At 43.3% G+C, this 20169-nt stretch overlaps 10 protein-coding genes across 10 annotated transcripts; 4 read left to right on the top strand and 6 right to left on the bottom strand.

Moving 5' to 3' along the window:
* Nucleotides 1–26: 26 nt before the first annotated feature.
* BYT42DRAFT_556916 (uncharacterized protein) lies at nucleotides 27–887 on the bottom strand. The gene has a single exon (XM_051566841.1). The coding sequence runs from the start codon at nucleotides 712–714 to the stop codon at nucleotides 109–111; it is 606 nt and encodes a 201-aa protein (XP_051427401.1). The 5' UTR covers nucleotides 715–887; the 3' UTR covers nucleotides 27–108.
* A 235-nt stretch (nucleotides 888–1122) lies between these two features.
* Nucleotides 1123–3395, top strand: BYT42DRAFT_543007 (Spo11/DNA topoisomerase VI subunit A; the record flags this gene model as incomplete). Its single annotated transcript, XM_051565649.1, has 10 exons — nucleotides 1123–1604; nucleotides 1669–1779; nucleotides 1870–2146; nucleotides 2211–2264; nucleotides 2325–2441; nucleotides 2506–2583; nucleotides 2687–2755; nucleotides 2825–3025; nucleotides 3082–3158; nucleotides 3200–3395. 10 exons carry the CDS (start codon nucleotides 1123–1125, stop codon nucleotides 3393–3395), a joined length of 1662 nt encoding a protein of 553 aa, XP_051427400.1.
* Nucleotides 3396–3663: 268 nt separating this feature from the next.
* On the bottom strand, nucleotides 3664–4882 carry BYT42DRAFT_194985 (transport protein particle complex subunit). Its single transcript, XM_051562485.1, has 4 exons — nucleotides 4520–4882; nucleotides 4342–4439; nucleotides 3980–4268; nucleotides 3664–3911 (listed from the first exon to the last, which is right to left on the bottom strand). The coding sequence occupies exons 1-4, from the start codon at nucleotides 4592–4594 to the stop codon at nucleotides 3798–3800; spliced, it is 576 nt and encodes a 191-aa protein (XP_051427399.1). The 5' UTR covers nucleotides 4595–4882; the 3' UTR covers nucleotides 3664–3797.
* On the bottom strand, nucleotides 4378–5989 carry BYT42DRAFT_194941 (uncharacterized protein). The gene is made up of 4 exons (XM_051562484.1): nucleotides 5532–5989; nucleotides 5363–5438; nucleotides 4520–5297; nucleotides 4378–4439 (listed from the first exon to the last, which is right to left on the bottom strand). The coding sequence occupies exons 1-3, from the start codon at nucleotides 5843–5845 to the stop codon at nucleotides 4725–4727; spliced, it is 963 nt and encodes a 320-aa protein (XP_051427398.1). The 5' UTR covers nucleotides 5846–5989; the 3' UTR covers nucleotides 4378–4439; nucleotides 4520–4724.
* Nucleotides 5990–6741: 752 nt separating this feature from the next.
* On the top strand, nucleotides 6742–8725 carry BYT42DRAFT_641926 (Alpha/Beta hydrolase protein). Its single transcript, XM_051572568.1, has 8 exons — nucleotides 6742–6960; nucleotides 7030–7178; nucleotides 7252–7339; nucleotides 7413–7518; nucleotides 7591–7629; nucleotides 7688–8062; nucleotides 8121–8606; nucleotides 8715–8725. Exons 1-7 carry the CDS (start codon nucleotides 6763–6765, stop codon nucleotides 8603–8605), a joined length of 1440 nt encoding a protein of 479 aa, XP_051427397.1. The 5' UTR covers nucleotides 6742–6762; the 3' UTR covers nucleotide 8606; nucleotides 8715–8725.
* Nucleotides 8726–9461: 736 nt separating this feature from the next.
* BYT42DRAFT_490361 (uncharacterized protein) lies at nucleotides 9462–11142 on the bottom strand (the record flags this gene model as incomplete). The annotated part of the gene is made up of 4 exons (XM_051563997.1): nucleotides 9462–9711; nucleotides 9826–10620; nucleotides 10716–10915; nucleotides 11017–11142. 4 exons carry the CDS (start codon nucleotides 11140–11142, stop codon nucleotides 9462–9464), a joined length of 1371 nt encoding a protein of 456 aa, XP_051427396.1.
* Nucleotides 11143–11495: 353 nt separating this feature from the next.
* Nucleotides 11496–12071, bottom strand: BYT42DRAFT_556896 (uncharacterized protein). The gene is made up of 2 exons (XM_051566840.1): nucleotides 11684–12071; nucleotides 11496–11625 (listed from the first exon to the last, which is right to left on the bottom strand). The coding sequence occupies exons 1-2, from the start codon at nucleotides 11907–11909 to the stop codon at nucleotides 11591–11593; spliced, it is 261 nt and encodes an 86-aa protein (XP_051427395.1). The 5' UTR covers nucleotides 11910–12071; the 3' UTR covers nucleotides 11496–11590.
* A 2657-nt stretch (nucleotides 12072–14728) lies between these two features.
* Nucleotides 14729–15290, bottom strand: BYT42DRAFT_556887 (uncharacterized protein). Its single transcript, XM_051566839.1, has one exon. The coding sequence runs from the start codon at nucleotides 15174–15176 to the stop codon at nucleotides 14979–14981; it is 198 nt and encodes a 65-aa protein (XP_051427394.1). The 5' UTR covers nucleotides 15177–15290; the 3' UTR covers nucleotides 14729–14978.
* A 1164-nt stretch (nucleotides 15291–16454) lies between these two features.
* BYT42DRAFT_556884 (60S ribosomal protein) lies at nucleotides 16455–17224 on the top strand. The gene is made up of 4 exons (XM_051566838.1): nucleotides 16455–16482; nucleotides 16563–16694; nucleotides 16856–16957; nucleotides 17030–17224. Exons 2-4 carry the CDS (start codon nucleotides 16565–16567, stop codon nucleotides 17125–17127), a joined length of 330 nt encoding a protein of 109 aa, XP_051427393.1. The 5' UTR covers nucleotides 16455–16482; nucleotides 16563–16564; the 3' UTR covers nucleotides 17128–17224.
* Nucleotides 17225–18201: 977 nt separating this feature from the next.
* On the top strand, nucleotides 18202–20140 carry BYT42DRAFT_556882 (cytochrome P450). The gene is made up of 3 exons (XM_051566837.1): nucleotides 18202–18673; nucleotides 18762–19598; nucleotides 19664–20140. Exons 1-3 carry the CDS (start codon nucleotides 18277–18279, stop codon nucleotides 19984–19986), a joined length of 1557 nt encoding a protein of 518 aa, XP_051427392.1. The 5' UTR covers nucleotides 18202–18276; the 3' UTR covers nucleotides 19987–20140.
* Nucleotides 20141–20169: the final 29 nt, after the last annotated feature.

Below are 20169 nucleotides of genomic sequence, written 5' to 3'. Positions count from 1 at the left end.
GATACTAACCATGCAAAGAAAGGGAACAGAACTTTATTGTACTTGGCCTATAAGAAATGAACAAGGTGATAATACAAAAAGACGAATGAGATGCGGAAAGGTAAGCTTTTATACAATGTGCGGCTGTGTAGAATAAATTGGGTGGTTGATGGTGGGCCTTGGTTCAGAATGAAATATGTCTGAATACTTTGGCGGAGACGCTAGAGCAGGAGGTGGGGTTGCGATGACTGTTGCGGTGGAGGAGATTGGTAAAGACGAGGCAGATGGGCACAGATCGCGCAAGTGAAGTTGCAATAATGATTGCGATAAACGAGAGACGGCCTCATCGCTTAAGCGCATACTTGGGTTGGGGGGATGGTAAGGTGGTGGGCTGAGCGTGGGCGGGGCTGTCAAGAGGGAGGATGAACTGATCATGGAAGGTTGAGCGGCTAGAGCTAATTGCGCTTCGTGCGAATACAGGGCATGTTCGACCATGGAATCTGTGCATAACAGCAAATTTTGCCGTCGTTCCGCTTCCAATTTTCGTTGTTTATTTCGTCGTCGAATCCCAAAGGTGTAACATCCGACCACCACACTGAATATAAAGATGGAAAACACGACTTCAAAGGCTATAATGAGAGTCGACGAGGTATTGGATTGTCGGTCGTAGTTGCCTCGATTGGAACCGTACCATCGACCGGACGGTTCGTTTGGATAATAGACAGGATTGTCCATGCTACTGTTAAAAGTGATTCGTAGCTAGCACACACTATATTATATTTACACGTTTCTCCAAACGCTGGAGGTTGATTGAAAAAAGGACAAACGATGTAGGTTAAAAATAATGATGTGAAATCAATTCAAGCCAAAAGCAGGAAAGAAGAACAACAGAGATAAAATGAAAAAAGAAACGAGCAATGATGACTTGCTTTTTTTTTTTTTCCTTGTCGCAAAGTTGTCGAATCCGCGAATCCGCATTGCCAAATACCAGAAAAAAAAAAAGTCATCCGGCGAGTGTGTGCATGGACGGAAGGATCCGAGTCACAAAAATGGGGTGGACAAGTTTGGATCTCGACACACGGAATAGATCAAATCAACCTCTTTTTATTTTTTGGGTTTTAACTCTTTTTCCAGGATCTACGCATGGACCACTCTACACGGGATTTGCCTTGTATGACATTACCGTTCTTTGAGATTGATCCATCGACGCAACAATCGTTTATGTCCGAGCATCGATTGGGCCAAGCAACAACGGATCCTTGCTCAAGTCTGCTAAGTCCGTATTCCTCATTGTCTTGTCAATCGACGTTGGGTGACACGCAGAATACCTTGGCGGAGAATGCGACGATGCTGGGATGCTTTGAAACGAAGGAGGTCGATCCGCTCCCCCTATTGCCTCTTTTGCCGTGTGGTCCATCCGGCGCCATCCCTGATTTGGTTCCTGCTTCGCCCACCGAAGAAACTCCGCCCGACTTGGATGTGGATTCCGACGAAGTGCCGGATGATCCATCGACTCAACCCATCCAGCTACGAACCAGTGTCAAACGTCAAGCCCTCTTTTTCGACTCACGCGATGACTGGTACTCTCTTTGCTTTCAGTACCAGGGCACCATAGATCAATCCAGGTCTCTCTGAAGAAAATCTTGCTTTTTTTTGACTTTTATTTATTTACTTGACGTTCCACTTTAGAGAAACTTTGATGTCGGCTATCGAGGAGACGGTGTTGGTCATCTTCCGAAGCATTCGTCGTGGAGAGCCAATTGAATTGCCTAGCTTTACTAGAGCCTTGCCAATGCGATCGTAAGACTGAACATCTCTTTTTTTTTTGAAATGCATTGTAACTCATGTATTTTTTTTTTATTTTTTATTTTTCATTTGTCTGTTCACCAGAAGGAAACGCCAGCGGTGTCAAAACGACACCGACACGCAGTCCGACAATCTCAGCAAGCAGCCATTATCCCTTGCCACTTCTACATCCGCATTGTCCTTCGGTGAGATATTCAAGGGACGACACAACAAAGACCTTTCTAACACAGAGATGCTAGCTCGATATCTTCGCATACTGGAAATCATCTATGAAGCAGTGGCCATGAATCTAATTCTTACCAAGCGCGATATATTTTACCGCGATGTGGCATTGTTTGGCAAACAATCCGTGGTCAACAGAGTAGGACAATAAGACTGGATTTGGATATGGAGATCACATTGACCAATAATTTTGCCATGAATAGATGATAGATGACATATCTTTTCATTACAACGTTCCTCGCTCTTCTTTGAATATTGTAAGTAAATACTACAATAAGGCACTGAATATTCATGTTGAATGCGTTATTTTCCTCAAGACCGCAGCCTCCAAGGGTCTTATTTGTGGACCAGCAAGAATCATTATGAAAAATAACAAAGTAATCGACTGTATGTCCTACATGCAAGACGACGAAGAAACTCATGGTGATGAAAGGGTAAACATGACAAGTGATCCATGCTATTTCATCAGAACAGTCATTTACTTATTATCTTTTCTAGGGAGCGCTGATACCACCTATTGATCAAGTTCGAGAAGTGGAATGTCGCGCCAAATTGATGATCGTCATTGAGAAAGAGGTGAGCGCCGTTCATCAACAATCCAAAGCCCGTGGTCACACACAGACACACACACACACACATACAAAAACCAATTTCTAACGTCTGTGATTTCCATGCTTAGGCTAGCTTTCATAATCTTATTTCAGCAGGATTTATCCAATCTTTACCACAGCATTCAATATTGATTACGGTAAGTGCACCTGGTCCGTGATTGATTCGCAAAAAGAAAATACCAGAAACCTCATTGAATCATTCGTAGGGCTGCGGATATCCGGTAACGTTTCCATTAAAGATGGTCGTCCCTCGTCAGATCGCTAAAAAGAACGGTATTCAGGACATTTCGACACGCCACATGATCAAATATCTTTCTATGCGTAATCCTTCCATGCCCATTTGTGCCTTGATGGATAATGACCCGTACGGTTTGGACATTTATGCGGTGTACAAATGGGGAAGCAAGGTAAGACAAGAAGGAACCAAAAGGCATGGCTGTTTATTTATCTTTCGATCCACCAGGCCCAGGCATTTGATGCTCGGAATTTGGTGATCCCAGATATCTTATTTATCGGTATCACTTGCCAGGACAAAGCATTGTAAGTGAACTTCCTTTTTCCATTTTGCCTCACCGCAACAGGATATTGATGGGGTTCATCGTCAGGTTTGGGCTTCCCGACGAAGTTTATGTACCACTGACAAAGAAGGATCGGGAAAAGGGATTTCAAATGCTAAGCAATGAAATACCCGGTAGTACAGTCTCAAGTTCACAATACGATGACACGCCGTATCCTACTTCACAAAGGGATTCACCAGCGTACAGAGCATTCATGTAAGTAAGCACAAGTGATATATCTAGACGTGGAAACTCATCACCCACGCATCCATGTAGGAAAGAAGTATGTGCCATTCTACATACAAACCATAAGTGTGAGCTGCAGGCTCTATGCTCCAATGGTCCCTTTGGCATGGTACAATACCTACATTACAAATTACATCACATACTCACACAAAACATGTCTTCCTTTTAAATAAAACTGACAAAACAGACGACCCATCGTCTTCATTTTTTAGAGTGATAAGAGCGGATAAAAGGAGAAATACAACCGAAGCGTAGAAAGAGATAATAGAGAGACAGAGGGTGGAAGTAAGGTATCGAAGGTCATAAGTGAGAAAAAGAGAAATAGTGGCAAGTTCGTCTGATGCATAGGATCGGTGGTTGGGAAAACCTCGCCCCTTTAATCTTCGCCAACAGGAACTTCTTCTTCCATGTATCGGATCAATTTCACTCTCAGTTCTGTGAGGTCATCACCTCGAAGGATATCGCTCACAAAGTGAGTCTCCACTTGCATCTGAACCTGTATTCTCTCATGTTAAATCAACCGTGTTTTTTCCATACAGCCGTTCATTTCTGAAATACCATTTCAAGAGCGCCACGGAGGATACCGCAAAAGATGTTCGAGTACCATAAACCACCTTCCAGTGCATCTTCGGGCAATTCCACAAATTCCGTCAGTGGGTTTTCATCAAAAACGAGCGAGAATTCTTTGGAATCCGTAGACCAGTTGGTGACCAAGGGCGTAATATTGAGGAAGATCTTGAAGCCTACTTTGGATATCGCTTCGGCGGTATCTCTGAATTCGGCACACCGTCCAATGCCGGATTTGGCCAAAAAGTCCTCAATCAAACGCTGGCCAATGTTATATCCCCTGACCCATACAGAAGACAAAGGATGAATAACACACGATCAAACCCAACTTTATATAAGGTGCGTCTACTCACATTTTCTCGAGTTGTTTATTGACCTCGCCATAGTCCTCGTAGTCTTTGACGAGTTGCACCACCATGGAACCATACGTCAACGTGAAGAGTTCGGCATTCTTTTTTTTTTCCCAACCGTGAAAAAGCGTCAATTACAACCGCATGAAACGCGCGCGTACGTTGGCCTGCTGTTACTTACGATTTTCTCGACCTTCACTTTCCATACTTCGTCTCCCAAAGCTTTGTACTGTTTCGCGGCTGAAGACGATGCCATGATGAGGTGAAATGAAAATTGGTAAAGTTGACCAAAAGTTACGAAACCGGATTCGCGGTTCTGGAATAGTGTGACTTTATTTGCAGGAACACGAAAAATTTCCTCTGTCTACCGCTCACTTTAATCCTATCTATCCTCCTCCCAGCACTTGGGCAAAAGTGCCCGACATGTGCCGCAAGCCCCATTGTGCATTTTCGAATCCTTCGCCTGCATGGTCTTGCTCTGACGCCACGTCTTGTCGAATGTGTTTTTTCACACGAGTCGAGTAAAACCACGAAAACAGGCTCAGTAACAGCGTGGCAAGACCAAAGATGATGTAACCGTAAATCTCGGCATTCCCCGTGTCGGTATTGGTGAGCACTACAATCACCTTGATAATAAAAGCCAGAACGAGCGTAGCCCCCCACGCTGCCGTCATTACCCGCATATCACGTCGGAACCGCGCCATGTGAGTATATGCCCAATCCAACTTTTGCTGCCTATTCATTGGGTGTGCCAGACGCTGCTCGTCGCATTTTTGGAGCTCTTCACTCTCGTCTTCTTCGCGTGGCATGATCTGGTTGGCGAGTTGATAGATCATTGGACGCAATTCAAACGAACCGAATTGGATTGGCAACAAGGACAACAGACAGAATACACCCACAAGCAAAGGAATAATCGATTCGCAAATAGCAGCCGTACGATCATCCGGTTCAGCAATCGACTACATATATTGTGCAACGCTTGAGTAAAAATGGGCGTCAAATTTTTGGAGCGAAGCATGCTTACCAGAATGCCTGAAATTAAAAAACTGAGCCCTGCCACCAACGCCAATGGATCGAATTTTCGGCTTTTCACCATTTCGCTGACGAAATCGATGACAAAAATGGCAATGCGGATAAGATGGTTTGTTTGATGACTTTCTTGATTCATGACATCATCTACGGATGGCACTTACGTTATGACAGCAAGCAGGGGTGGACATGCGGCGATAATCATTGCTACGACTTGTCCTAGACGTGGCTTTAAGAGGTGATAGATGAGGATGGGCAACCCGATACTCCAGAGAATAGCGAGAATGAAGTTGGTCACCGGTCGTCCTTTGAAGAACTTGAAACTGAAGATATCTTGCAGTTCACCTAAGTCGACGGGTCGGTCTTCGTCTTGAGGTTTGAGGGTATATTGGTTGTTGTGGAGAGGAGAAGTGTCGTCATGTTGGTGAGAAGTGAATTCTTGCCGAGTCGCATTCACTTTGGCATGTCCAAATGGCATGATCGATTCTTATTTTACATTCCCAAAGTAAAAAAAAAGGACGAACCGACCATCCTTGTCGGCATGCTAATGTATTTTCCTTCAGAAAGTGGTTATTTTTTATTTTTTACAACCAATGAACGCGGCGCTCGGTGGATGATCTCCCGTTCCAGTCAAGCTCAATAAACAATCGGAAAAGGAAACAAAAAATTCCTTGGCGGAACAACAGAGAGATAATGGAGCTATGCGAAAAAAAAAAAGTTGAAATAACGGAATGCGAACAAAGAGGACAAAGAACAATAGCTGAGTGATGAACCAGATGACTTCTTTGTTTTTTCAAGGTCAACTGAAAAATAAAAAGATTTGTATAGAATGGTTTTCATGGTTCAAGTTGAATCAACTGTTTAGTCTTGGCTTTTTTTTTTTCGGAATCAACATTTTCCCGAAATCCCCCGTCAACATGTCCGAAGGCTTGGATTACGAACTTGGGCATAATAGAAAAAGGAAAAAAACACCACTTCTCTTGGATAGAGAACTGACTCGCAATTCTTGACACTTCGATGTTTGCACCTGAATGAGATGTATTGTGTTAAGCACACAGATATCCTATTAAAGATCTAAACAACTGCGGTGCTCCGTCCGAATTATGCAGTATTGAAAGGGAACTTAAACAGAAGATATCCGTATGATAAAAGCAAATATAGGACAGGAGAATACACGTTATGGTGTTTAGGATGACTTTGGACTTTTCTTCCTGAAGATTAAATAATGCGCATATAGGAGGATCTTGATTGAAGGGAGCAGGGCAGAGATAGACATCGGTCTAAGAGATTTGGACATCATTTTTTATTGGACACGGACATGCACTGTGACTTTTGACTGGTGGAATCACACCAGAATTGCTTTTTCAATTCTTCCTTCTTTTGCGCACAGACATCATGGGTTTTCCCAAATACGCATCCATCCTACTTTTATCTTTTTGTATCTCATGTCTTTACTTGTTCCATATTGCTGTGACGCGAAAATTTGCAACATTTTACAACGATTATTCTGCAGCCGTGAGGAGTATCAATGTCTCGTTGTCTCATTCACTTCGGTATCACCATCCGACTCTGTGTGATCCTTTTGTGAAACAGGTGAACAAAGCCAATAAAGAGCCAGGAGTCTGCAAAGCATATTAATACGAGTAATCCGGAATATTTCAGATGAGTGGTTATGCCGATATTGGCTCAGGAAAGCATTTGTTTTTCTGGTTCTTTGAAGCACGGAGAAAGGCCGCTACCGCACCTACGATCCTGTGGCTCAATGGTGGGCCTGGATGTTCCTCTTTAACAGGACTTTTCATGGAATTAGGGTTGGTAAATATTTTTCTTTCGAAACATGTTGGTGTTGGCTTCATCGAGACTAGAAAATGTGTTATGTACTAGTCCTTGTCGAGTAACAGGAGGAGGAAATGATACAGTGATCAATCCACACTCGTGGAATGAATATGCCAACATCATATTTCTGGATCAGGTAAGGAATGCAATCTGTTCCCTCGAAATTTGATCGCTTGCATGAAACTTGGGTGTTGAACCGATTAACTTAGCCTGCATCCGTGGGATATTCTTTTGGTACGGAAAACGTTGACAATTCCGTCGCTGTCGCCAATGATGTATTTGCCTTTCTGCAACAGTTCTTTGGCGACTTTCCAGGTAAATTGAAGCCCGTCGAAGCATTAGATCAAGGTGGCAAAGACTAATCAAAACGGAACATGTCGCTTCCAGAGTATGCTAGACGAGACTTTCATATTGCCGGTGAATCATGTAAAGTCCCATGGAACATAAAGTTTAGCATGAAACGTCCACTCACGCGTACCTTCAGACGCAGGCCGATACATCCCTGTCTTGGCGGCTCTTATACAGCAGCATAATCATCAAGTTTCGAAACCTTTGGCCGCTACAACCATTCCGCTAGCAAGCCTCATGTTTGGCAATGCTCTCGTGGATCCTCTTGTGCAATACCGCTACTACCCGCAGATGGCCTGTAATAATTTTTACAAGCCAGTGCTTAATCAAACCGAATGTCAATTGATGCATCATCGCGTTCACCCTTGCGTGGACCGTATCGAGCAATGCTATAAAGAACCAACAGTTGCTTCATGTTATTCTGCGACTACCGAGTGCAATCTTCACATTGTCCGTCCATTGATCGATCAAGCTCGTTATAATCCTTATGACGTACGAGCAGAATGTAAAGGCAGGTCCACAAAAAGCTGTTAGTTTCGAACATATTTGAGGTCTCACCCTTTCTACAGATCATACTAGTATCTGCTACAGCACGTTTCATGACGTGGCCCTCTATTTAAATCGGGAAGAGGTCAAACAAGCGCTCGGTGTGGGTCATCAACGGATTTTTGAAAGTTGTTCCACTGAAGTCCAGATTAACTTTCAGTTATCCGGTGACTGGATGAAACCTTATGTGGATCATCTTGCTCCTTTATTGGAAAACGGTATCCGCATTCTCGTCTATGCTGGTAACGCGGATCTGATGTGTCCTTGGATGGGCAACAAGGCATGGACACAATCGTTACGTTGGAGCGGCCAGAAAGCTTATAACCAAGCGGAAGATAAACTGTGGTCGTCATCAACTACGGGTCGTGAAGCAGGCCAAGTTCGCTCCACTCAAGATAATCGTCTAAGCTTTGTACAAATCCACGAAGCAGGACACATGGCTCCCTACGATCAGCCTGAACATTTGCTAGAAATGATGAATCAATGGATACACAATAAAACATTGTAATCTGCTATCATAAAGATAAAGTCAAAGTAGAATTTAGTATATGCGACGAAGCATCTCTATCCTTTTTTGGTAAACCAAGGGGTCACAAGAGCTTTGTACTATACTTTACGTAAATTAGCAGCACAAGGTACATCGTACTCTATTTTCAGATAGCAGGCTAGCAGTGCTCAGTAATATGATGTTTACTTTGCGCATTGGCAGTATGGGATTCTTTGCCTCAAGAAAAAAAAGTTCATTTGACTCTGGCATAGCCCGTTTATGACCATGGTGGACCATCATGTGCATAAGTGATCGCGGTCCACAATCTGCGCAACACTCCCTATATGGTAACCCGGTGCTTTGAAATGCTTGAATGGGGATCTCAGAATTCTTTGGCCACCGCTCTGCGTATGTCTCCGTTGATAGATTGAACGCCTGCAGTACTCTTTGCCAACGAATGCCGGAAACTATGGAGAATGTGTTTTATGGCAACGGCTCTACCAAATTGAGAATCCCAAAAACAGCATCATTTAACAAACTCGATGAGAAACCTAAAATGATGAGATGATGTATCACTTTTATCACGAATTATGCAAACCTAACAGCGCCTCCTTCACTCCCGCAAGTGATTGTCAGCACCTGATCCTTTGTTCCCATGAACAATTTTAGTGTTCAGTTTATGCAATGATTCCGATGAGATTGAACTGCAGGATTGCACAGATACCCATAAAAGGTTTACCGTAACAATGAAATTAGCTGTGGAGGACATGCATAGACGTACGTACGATACGCCATGATGTATGCGTTTTTTTTTTATGGGATAAGATGCGGATATATGATTTAAAGAGAGAAAAAAAATGAAAAAGGGTATGACATACTATTTACATACAATGGATTGAATGGCTTTGGTGAGGGCGGATTCGCTATACACAGGTAAACCGTCATCCGACCAAATGCCTTGGATTTTTATGCATTGAATACCGAGCTTTTCAATGCGTTGGAGGTCAACGGAGACGGCGCTGTTATGAAGGTAGATGAGATGGGTGATGAAAGATGAAGGCGGGCTTGGGAAAAAAAGATTATCAGGAAAAGGAGGATAATGAAGCGTCGGCGAACCTGCCATACTGCTGACACCGAGACCGCAGTAGGATCCCATGGAGGAAGCATGAGTGCCACGACTATCATGGGACGATGAACTGTCGGACGAAGTGTTTCGATCATCGGATTCGCTATCATCGCACGATTGGTAAAATGCACGACGGGCATCAATGCGTTGACTTTCGTTCAGCGCCAGCGTGACGGTTTGGATGAAATCGAGAGCGGTATAATCGGTGGTCTCACGATCGTTCGAACCGTTCAATAAAAATATTTTATGCTGAAGAGAGGTGGAGTGAGCGATGGTGTTGCCGACGTTGCGCAGGACCAAGCATGGAACGATGGACGTATACAACGATCCAATCGAGTAGACGAGGGTCTGTTTTTGTGAGAGATGACTGATAACTTTGGGATTGGGGATCGGGTAGATTTCTTGAGCATATTCATTAATGTAATGGATGCGTTGGATGCGGGAGACCAATTTTTCTCCTGCTTCTTTTGAGAAGCACAAGTTGTTGGATTCTTCAAAGAAAGCTTCGTCGTCATCTTCGGTCAAGTGAGTAAAAGCATCGATAGGATTCGTTCGTTTTCGTGCGGCACAATTTTTGGAGATTCGGCTCGATGGCGATGGATGTGAAATTTCGCATTGTCCTACCAACGTATCACCGTTTTCCAAGAGGGCGGCGATGGTGGCTGTGTGATTAGTGTTAATGACCGGTACCACGGTTGTAGGTTCTGAAATGCCCGTGATGGCAGAGAACAAGAATAAGGCGGCTTCCAGTGAACCGAAAAACAAGCGAGCCCCCGTTAAGAAGAAATTGCCGATACTGCCGTTGCAGAATTTGAATCGTTTATGCGCTCTTTTCAAAATTTCAAAGTTGAAACTCGTCAGAAACCCCCTGATCGCTTCTTTCTTCTCAACCGAAATAGAATCCCACAATCTAAAAAATTAAAAAAATCCCCAAATGTTACATTTTTTCCGTCAAACAATATAAAATAGAAACCTTGACATGAAACAAATGAATTTGAAACCTACCGATGGCGGCCCTCGACGATACTTGCCCATTCGTCTTTAACAGCTTGTTCAGGTGCATTGGCTGGAAGTCGGTGACTTAATAGTTCTTTGATCGCACGTCGTTCAGGTGTTTGTGTATCGTCCATAATATCCATCAACTTGGTTAATCGTGAACGAAGATCACCGATACTGGGACCTCCCAATACTCTGAGAATTTCACTCTGTCAACAATAACAAAAAATATGAGGTTGAGTCTCGTTGACGCCAATGGATTGATTTTTTTATTGCTGTATTTTTTGTGTTTGGTAGACGTGATGCTTACGGTTGATCCTCCATTGTCGGCTATTCCCAACACGTAGCACACATTGTTCTTGCTGTTTTCATGAAAAGCGCGCGCGACGTAATTACAGGCGGAACCGCCTGAAATTACAACAAACGATGTTGACATGATAAAAAAAGAATATATGGATATTATACTTTGACGTTTAAAAAGATATGTGGAGAAAATAAAATTGATAAAATGATAGAAAGAAAAGTGATGTAAAGGCCAAAGGGCAACTTTAAATATAATAGTGAGTCATGACTTGGGTCGCTGTTTTTGTTAATGCTGGGAACGAATGGGGCAGTGTCGGAGATCAACGGCTGGTTCGACCGTTCAGCGTAGAATTGATAAGAACCCGCCAATGAGAATGTTACTTTGCAGGAGATAAGAAAAAACGTTCTCTGTAAGGGTAATTCCTTTTCCTATGATAAAGTTCGATCATCACATGTTGACAGGGCCTTTTCCTTAATAATGAGTGGTATCATTCATCACCATCATCATCTGTTTCAATATGCAGTGTCAATGACTTCATCTTCAACTACCTAGCTGGTCTTTCACTTTTTTTCCGACCAGTTCATTCCGTTTGTAGGCTTACCGTAATACGCAAAGGCAAGAAACAAATGAAGCCGTTGCATCACTCACTTGGACTGATAAAGTTTGTTTTCAGCTGGGATTATGATAAACAATATGCATGAAAAATAGGGAAAAAGGAGTCGCACTAAAAAATAAAAAGTCATATCATAGATAACAGAAATCGAGACATTGTTGATCCAATAAACATACTCATTCCATATTAAATTGTGGCACGCTTTGCCCAATCCACTTGAAAACGTTAAAAAAAAACACGAAACCATATAGCGTGCACTTATCCCATGGAACAATGAGATAACCATTCAACCATTTAATGAACAGATTCTGTCATTATGCTCGGCATGACGTTAATGTAATGCCTAACTGTATATTTTTACTTCTCCTATCTTTTTTTTTTCTTTTTTTTTTTTGGAACAAAAAAGTGTCCTTTCACATGTAAGGTAATCCTAAACCTACCGGAACCCGCTGACCTTGCTCTTTTTATTCCCTTGGTGATACGGTAAATTCCCCGTGCAGTATATGGCTATCGTTACTCGAAAAATAACGTTTGCCGGTATTTTGACCAGTTCTTTTGAGGAAACGGCTATAGTTCAAAGCGCTACTTCCAGCCGTGACCATTGGAGTTTGGATCCGGATGCGACGACGAACATAATGTAAAGGCATGCTTCATGCATGACACATATCCTATTACCTTGGTGTTTACGGATGATTCACGGAGACGACTACCATTTATAGTATCTTTCATAGTCTGGATTTGCCTTTATCTCTGAAACGCAGTTCTTTTTATCACAGACTATTCTCTGATAGCAAAATGTATCGTTCTGTATTCCCTATGTTATATCCTAACTTCCATGATCATACCAGATAAGCCTGTTCCTAAAAAAAAAAAATCCAGCTTGCGTTGTCTTACCCGCATCTATATGTGCAACCCGTGCCGTTTATACCGTCCAATTCCCTAGATTCCCGTTTTTGGGAGATATGCCATTTTATTCATCTGTAAAATGATGAAACTTTGGCGTCAACGAACACTTAGCTTTTTGAGTTTTTCGCCACAAACAGGAATGCCAGGTCCGACAACTAAAATTGAATGTCAACTAAAACACTTTCGGTTGCCTCGGCATGATGACACCTTGGCAACTGTGATAGCACAAAACATTTCCCATATCACAACAGTTTCGTTTGGTCTGTCGGTACAAATTATGTAAGCGTGCGAGGTACAGTAATTATTGACAACAGTAATAAATACATGGTCATCTGTTTATGTACACAGTACCGCAGCCACCTTGGACATGATTGACTTGCAGGTTGGACTCTTGGAGGCGCGAAAAGTTTGGTTTTAATGATGATTTAACGTCTGACATAATCGGATATAACAACACGATGACTCAATGACACCCTAAAATACGCTTTTAAAAATTTGATTGTTTCCGAGCTTTAAGTAACCGGGATAAGGCATAAACCGAGCGATATATCAAGTTAAAAAGTTACAGAAGAGCCACGAATGGAGATCATCAATTAAAAAAAGCATGAAGAGAGGCTGTTCAACAAATGACGAACGGGTTCCAGAACTTTCCTTGTGTATCCTGAGATTGTAATATTTGACAACCGAGTAAAGACAAATGCAAGAAGAAATACTTGTGAAGTCGTTCCCCCACGCAGAATATTGACAGTGCAGCTTCCTATGTGGTGATGCTTATCAGCAGCGGCTAACAGTATCCAAGAAACTGGTTGGGTCCCTCAAACCAGTCAACCTAAAAGCCTACTCATATTTCCATTCCCGATCCTGTAACCATATTGGCCGCTCTTGCAAATAGGTGGCCCTTCAAAGCGTCGCGCGATACTGTAATATGACACAATTAGCTGATCAAACCGTCCAGCCGACATCCACTCCAAAATTTGGGCAGGCCGACTGGATGCCTGAATAATTCAAAAATCGATGGTGCTCGATGATACAAAACGAGCCCAAAAGCAGCCGTAGTTCATAGCGTTCACCGGCTTTGACGAATGATGCAGCAATCATTGGCCATTGACGGCATAATGCCAATCATCGAGTCAAGTGCCATTGCTTGATGGCCCAGTGGGCACAACCGAGACACCCACTTCAACCGTCTTACCTTGTGCTTAGCTGTGCGTACTGGCTTATGTGAAGGAATACGACCGGGAGCCCATGGTATGTACGTAATGGACTACTGTGTCGAAATGCGCTTAAGCGCCCCGGATAAACTGCGCGTGTCGTTGATCGTCGCTCTGGGGTACTTTAAATGGTGAGAACTGGGCACGCTCCCGATAGCTTTCTTAGGTCTGCTGGGTATGAAATGAAGCACTGGCCCTATTTCGTGCCATGAAAAAATTGTTGCATTCTTGATACGTCCTGAGGAAGCGCCATTGAAAGTGACCAACCGCATTTTGTCTGAATTGTATAACTTGCTACATAGTGATTCAAAAACTGATCACGTGCCTTGGTGCATAGATGAGTTGCTTACTATGTTTCGCTTACTCAAAGAGAAGGGAAAGCGATGTGTCCTGAGGCCTTCATTGTAGGTACACAGTCAATGAAGTCGTGCTGAATAGACAAAAGTGCACATCGTTTGACTAGGACTTTCCTTTCATTAATGTGGGCCGTTCTGGGCATTTGAGAAAGATTACAAAAGGCCGCTGAAAATTAAGTATCTTCTTTTTCTTCGTTCGTAAACAGGAATTCGAAATCACGAACCAAAAGAGCGCATTAGCGGATTTCGTTTGCGGCATCGCAAGGCCTTCAGGAGTCCTGCTTTCAAATACGGCACACAATAAATGAATGAGAAAAATACTTTCCAAAGCATAACAAAAAGTGTACCAAATTGTACAATCTTATTACTTTCACTCCTGTGATTATCCCAACAACCATTTCTGTCCAAGTGAAAACGTGATACTTTTTATCTTGGAAATAAAAGAAAAAAGAAAGGAGATGGCCGCGTCAGTAAAAACCTCCCAAAAAACCCAGTGGGAAAAAAAAAGTTGAAGACGAAAAGACTGCGACCACGCCTATGACGAATAATTTACATGATTGAAAAAGAAATGTCAAAGGGGGATAACAAAGGGATACTAAATCTAAGTACGGGAAACCGGCCAGTCAACATCGCACCAAAGGAGGAGGAGGAGAAGGATTGGATTGGATTGGATCTGCTCTGCTCTCAACGTCAATAGCGATACATAAATTGACCTACTGAAAAAGAGACAAGAAACACCCTCCATTTGATCAGTAACCAAACCATTCCATGATTTACTGACCTTTCTGTTCTGTTCTGGTCCGGCCCGGTCGGATCTGCTCAATTACACTGTAACCGTACCCAAATTGACCTATTGAAAAAAGCCAAAAAGGCTTCCATTGATCAGCAACCAAACCCCCATGATTTTATTGGCCTTTCTGGTCCGCTCTGGTTCGCTCTCGTCTTCATCTTCTTGGCTTTTGTCTTCTCGGCTCTGGTCTGCTCTGGTCTGCCCTGCCTTGCTCCGGCCTGCGCTGTCTGCTCTGGTCTCTTCTGGTCTGCTGTGCTTTGCTCTGGCCTCTCTGGCCCGCTCACCACCATCAAATACGATACCGAAACTGGACCTATGGAAAAGAAAAGTGACTTCCAAACGATCAGTAGCCAAACCGTTCCAAAATAACACTGACCTTTCTTTAGTTGACCAGAAAGAGGTGCTCCGGCCGAAGATTGGTCCCGCTGCTTCTGACACGTGGGTCTTGGATTCCTTGGTAACCTTCCTTACTAACTCCCATGCTCCCGTGGATTACTCGCGTGGCTGGAGTGGTTGTTTCCGGGGAACCAAACCGCGGTTGACAGTCGTGATATTCCGCATTCCCTACAAAGATTAAATAAAGCTTACCTTCAGGTTCACTGTCGCCAGTCTTGGAGGCGGGTAGCTTTTAGGCGGCCGCTGTGTTTTAGGTAGCCTTGATTTTCCTTCTAGCAACGAAGCGCATCCCAGCTTAGGGCTCCAACAGGGTTGAAGTACCGAAGACTCACATCGTGTGTGCCAATGTGTGTTTTTGAAAGCAAACATCGTGAAGACTCTGAGATGCCGCAAGCAAAATCCGATTACAGTATGTGCTCTTCAACCCAGAGCTTGGGCTTCCAATTTCGAATTATAATTTATAACAGAAGAAAAGAAAGCCGTTAATTTTGGCGGACCTTTTACGTGTTTTTTTTCTGTAGCAAGCGCGGTACCGTGGACGCGAAAAAGAAGTATATGTACGGCAAGTCCTGCGGTCTCCACTAACCCGACAAAAGTGTAGCGGTGGGCATGGGAATGCTCTCCTCATCTTTTGACTTTGGCAGACCTGGGTCTTTCATGGCTTGGGGGTCACTACACTTTTGTCGGGGCCGGTTTGGTCTTTGGTATTTCATTTGGTTATTCTTTCACTTTTTAGGATCCAGTAACTGAAATATAAACTATTCAAATTGATATAAAAATACATTATTGGTACTTGTCTCCACTCTATATACAGTGCCATAGCCCTACATGACGATAAGTTTTCTCAAGGATGTAGCCAGTAGCTGTGACGAAAGTGAAGCTCTCATGTGTATTTTGGCAAAACCTTCTTGCTAAAAAAAAAAAATCAAAGAGCAATCATTAATATCTTACAATTGTATATCTATATTCGATATCAGACGATCCATTTTATCAACTAGTTGCTGCAAAGGAAAAGACGAAGCCATGAATTTGTTTCTTTGCCATTGGATAGATTTTTCGACTTTTCTGCTGACGGCGAATTTTACTTCTCTGAAAAAAAGGGTGGAGGAAAAGTAGTCACGATGAAAAAATTTGTTTTTGGATTCGCGGCCGTTCCATCTCACTGCGAGTTTCCTCCTCTTCCGTTTGTCTATCAACTAGGTATGTGCCCTTTGAGCTATTAGATGCCATGACGACCGATGGGCTAGTTTCCTCTAACTGAACTTCTGTTGTTTTGACAGCAATGGCTCCCATCAACAAGAAGTCCAAGAAGACCGCCGAGTCTATCAACTCCCGTCTCCAGCTCGTCACCAAGTCTGGCAAGTACACTCTTGGTTACAAGTCTACCTTGAAGACTCTTCGTCAGGGCAAGGGTAAGTGATCATATATTCCTCTACATCCGGGGGGACAGGAGTCCAAAAGCTTTTTAAAAAAATATTCCCCATCTTTTGAAATCCTGTTACTGGGCAGAGATCGTCCCCCATGCTCCATTACTGACTCGGTTTCTCGTTTTTGCTTTTTGTCAATCTTTTAGCCAAGTTGGTTATCATTGCTGGTAACTGCCCTCCCCTTCGCAAGTCCGAGATCGAGTACTATGCTATGTTGTCCAAGACCGGTGTCCACCACTACAACGGCAGTAAGTACCCGCTAATTCAGCCATTTCGGTTTTTTTTGGGGGAATTGCGTTTTCTTATGGATCTTTCTTTAGACAACATTGACCTCGGTACCGCTTGCGGTAAGCTCTTCCGTACCAGCGTTCTCTCCATTACCGATGCCGGTGACTCCGATATCTTGAGCACCCAGTAAATTGGACCGAATCAATTGACGGGTTCTTGATCTTGTTCCTATTGTTAGTTCAATAAAGAATAGGATAGGATTTGCTTCATTCCAAAATGCTGTGGCCTCTTCTAATTGTTCGATATCTGGCCCGCTGAGTTGGGCCCGCCCGTATTAATTTGTTTTCGTTTGTTACGATCTACTTGTCATCTCAATGCTGTGTCCCGTGCAACTAAACTCAATTGTTTGATCACCATGGTTTATGCATGGAGTCTATTGGCGGTCTTATTTAAAAATCCAAGGAGACAACGCCACCGTAACAATGTCAGGCATGATTAGCAATAATAATGAAAAGATACAAGAGAATTGGATGATCAACGAGCGCTTTGTCGTATTATCTTGAGCGCTTACCTTGTGAGCAATTTTGTATCGAAAAACATTTACTAGAAGACCTGTAATTTCTAATCCAGCATTGTGAATGCACCGACGAGTGAAGTTCGTCTCATAAGAAAGAATTTGGTAAAACCGAGAATGAAAGAAGCGCAGATATTGTGATTGGTTTACAATGATCAAGAAAGTAAAACGACAGCTGGACCACGAGGATACCATTTTTGGAGCAATCAATCCGCATCGGCACGTTTATTGTGTACACTTGAAAAGCCTGCTGCTGCTATAATTGCTACATTGCCGCGCGGAGATCGGATACCGTGGCGAGCAAGGCAGCAACTGAGCTTGTTGACGGTTCCGAAATCCGTGCGTTGATGTATCACGGATTTCGGTAAGCGCCCACACAAGGACCGAATCTTTTTATGTTTCGGATGAATCGTCGGGCCTCATTTGTGCGAGGTCCGCATATTGTCAAAGGTTCTCGCTACAAGTGCAAGGTGCAGATTGCATAGATTTTGTGTAATACGGTAGCGGGGCTAGAGTGGGTTTTATAGCATGGTAGCACTAATGGCTCGTGTATAAGCATGTACAATAGATCAGTTAGGAAGCATAGAGTCACAAAAGCCAACGGACGTGAACACAGATAAACGATCGTTGTCTCACTCCGCGCGGAATCTGCAGTATATTTAATGGGAAGCGTCAAATCGCAGTGGGCGCCTTCCTTTTACGTTTTACCCACTTTAATCCCTCCCCTCTCTTTTGTTATTTCTCTCTATTCCGTAAAAATTCAATATGGACCATATCCACATACAAAAGGCGATCGAAATCGTGCATCAAAAGACACCCAAAGCGTTACTGCAATTCTACCAGCGTTCAAGTCGTAATGAGCTCCTTCTTTTAGGAGGCACGGCCTTTCTGACCATCTACAACTTGGCCAAATACATCAATGCGAAACGACAAAAACTTCACTTGCCTCCGCGTGTAGCTTATGCGTTACCCGTGTTTGGTCATTCCTTATACATGTTGTACGATTCCAACCGATTCCTGGATTGGTGCACAAAGACCTATGGCGAAGTGTACGATATCAAGATGTTGGGCAAAACGATTACCGTAGCTGGCGGTCGCTCTGGTGAAGAGGTTTTGAAAGCTGAACCTGATTATCTATCCATCAAAGAGGGAATTCTTACAGGTAATTGCCCGGATTTCAGTGGACAGAGACTGGGCTTCCAAGGAAGTTGGGTAGAAAGTCTTATACGGATCATTTTTATGATGTCTAGACGTACTTTATTTGCATTACGCGTTTGATGAAATGACTTTCAAGATTGCATTTACGGTGAATCCGCCTGTGGCTCGCAGTGTTATTCCTAATTCGAAAATGGGTGGATTTACGGCCAATATTTTGAAAGGCATGGATCAAGGTCTGGAGGATCTATTGCCGCAAGAGGTTACGACGGTCAAAGACGTGGCGTTCTTCTTGCAGCGGTTTGTGGCGTATATGAGCGTCCCTTCACTTGTTGGACCCGAAGTGGCGACAAATCCAGAAGTGCTTGCGTCGTTTGCAGATTTCACCGGTGATATTACCAGCAACATTGGCATTTTCATGGCCACACCCAAGTGGCTTCATAAATTCATTACACCTTACCTTCAGTCGTTCAGCCACCATCGGCGCGTCATGGTCGAACATGTTATTCCTGTCATCAAAGCCAGACGTCAAAAGATGGCCGAAGCAGCTGCCAAAGGCGAACCTCACAACTTGACCCCTACTTTCCTTCAAGGCTTAATCGAACATGTGAAACCCGACGGTACCACCATTCCGGAATTCGAATTGTCCCAGTCCGTCCTGATGATCGCTTTTGCGTCCGTGCACACCACATCGATGAATCTCAGCTTTTCGTTGTATTGGTTACTGGCGCGTCCTGACTTACGAAAACGTATGATGGACGAAATTGAGACCGTTCTGGGTGACGACCCGATTACCATGGAAGGCTTGGAGAAGATGCCGTTTTTGGAAAGCTTTGTTCGCGAAGTGTTGCGCCAAGGTGTGGACAAGCTGGCCAACGGAAAGAAGGCATTAAAAACATTCACCTTTTCGAATGGTTTTCAAATTCCTAAAGGTAAAAAGAGAAAGAGAAGATGATGCATGCATATTGACTTTATTATTATTATTTCATGGCATTAGGTCGATTGGTGGAATCCACTAACCGTCAATTGAACTTTGGATCCAATAGTAACCGTTCAACGATCGACAGCATGAACCCTGATATGTCGACTGGCCGCGCCGCTACCACGCCAAATCGCGATTTTGTCAGCTTTGGTTTGGGAAAGCACTTGTGTCCCGGCCGTTTCTTTGCAGTCCACGAAATCAAGTTGTCATTGATCACTTTATTGCGTAACTACGATATTACCACCGCCAACGGCAAACGCCCTGAACCGATCAACTACCTTGGAGGCATCGTTGCAATGAACTGCACGGATCCTTTGGTCTTTACCAAGCGTCACTAAAGTTCTTTGCAGCTTATTGGATTTTTTAATCGATCAGTTTATACACTGGCATTGGGTTTAAGTCGTACCATACATTATTATTTATCGTTGTCATTTTTTGCTTTGTCTCTTTTGGGTTCACTGGGTAGATTACATAAAATTGTATTAAATGGATAGACTCTTGTTTTTTTTATTTTCTTAGAG

The sequence above is a fragment of the Radiomyces spectabilis genome (genome assembly GCF_025331425.1).
Source record: "Radiomyces spectabilis strain NRRL 2753 chromosome Unknown BYT42scaffold_2, whole genome shotgun sequence".
Classification (NCBI taxonomy): Eukaryota; Fungi; Mucoromycota; class Mucoromycetes; order Mucorales; family Radiomycetaceae; genus Radiomyces; species Radiomyces spectabilis.
Note: the sequence above shows the minus strand (reverse complement) of the source record. Positions and strands in the feature narration are given on the sequence as shown.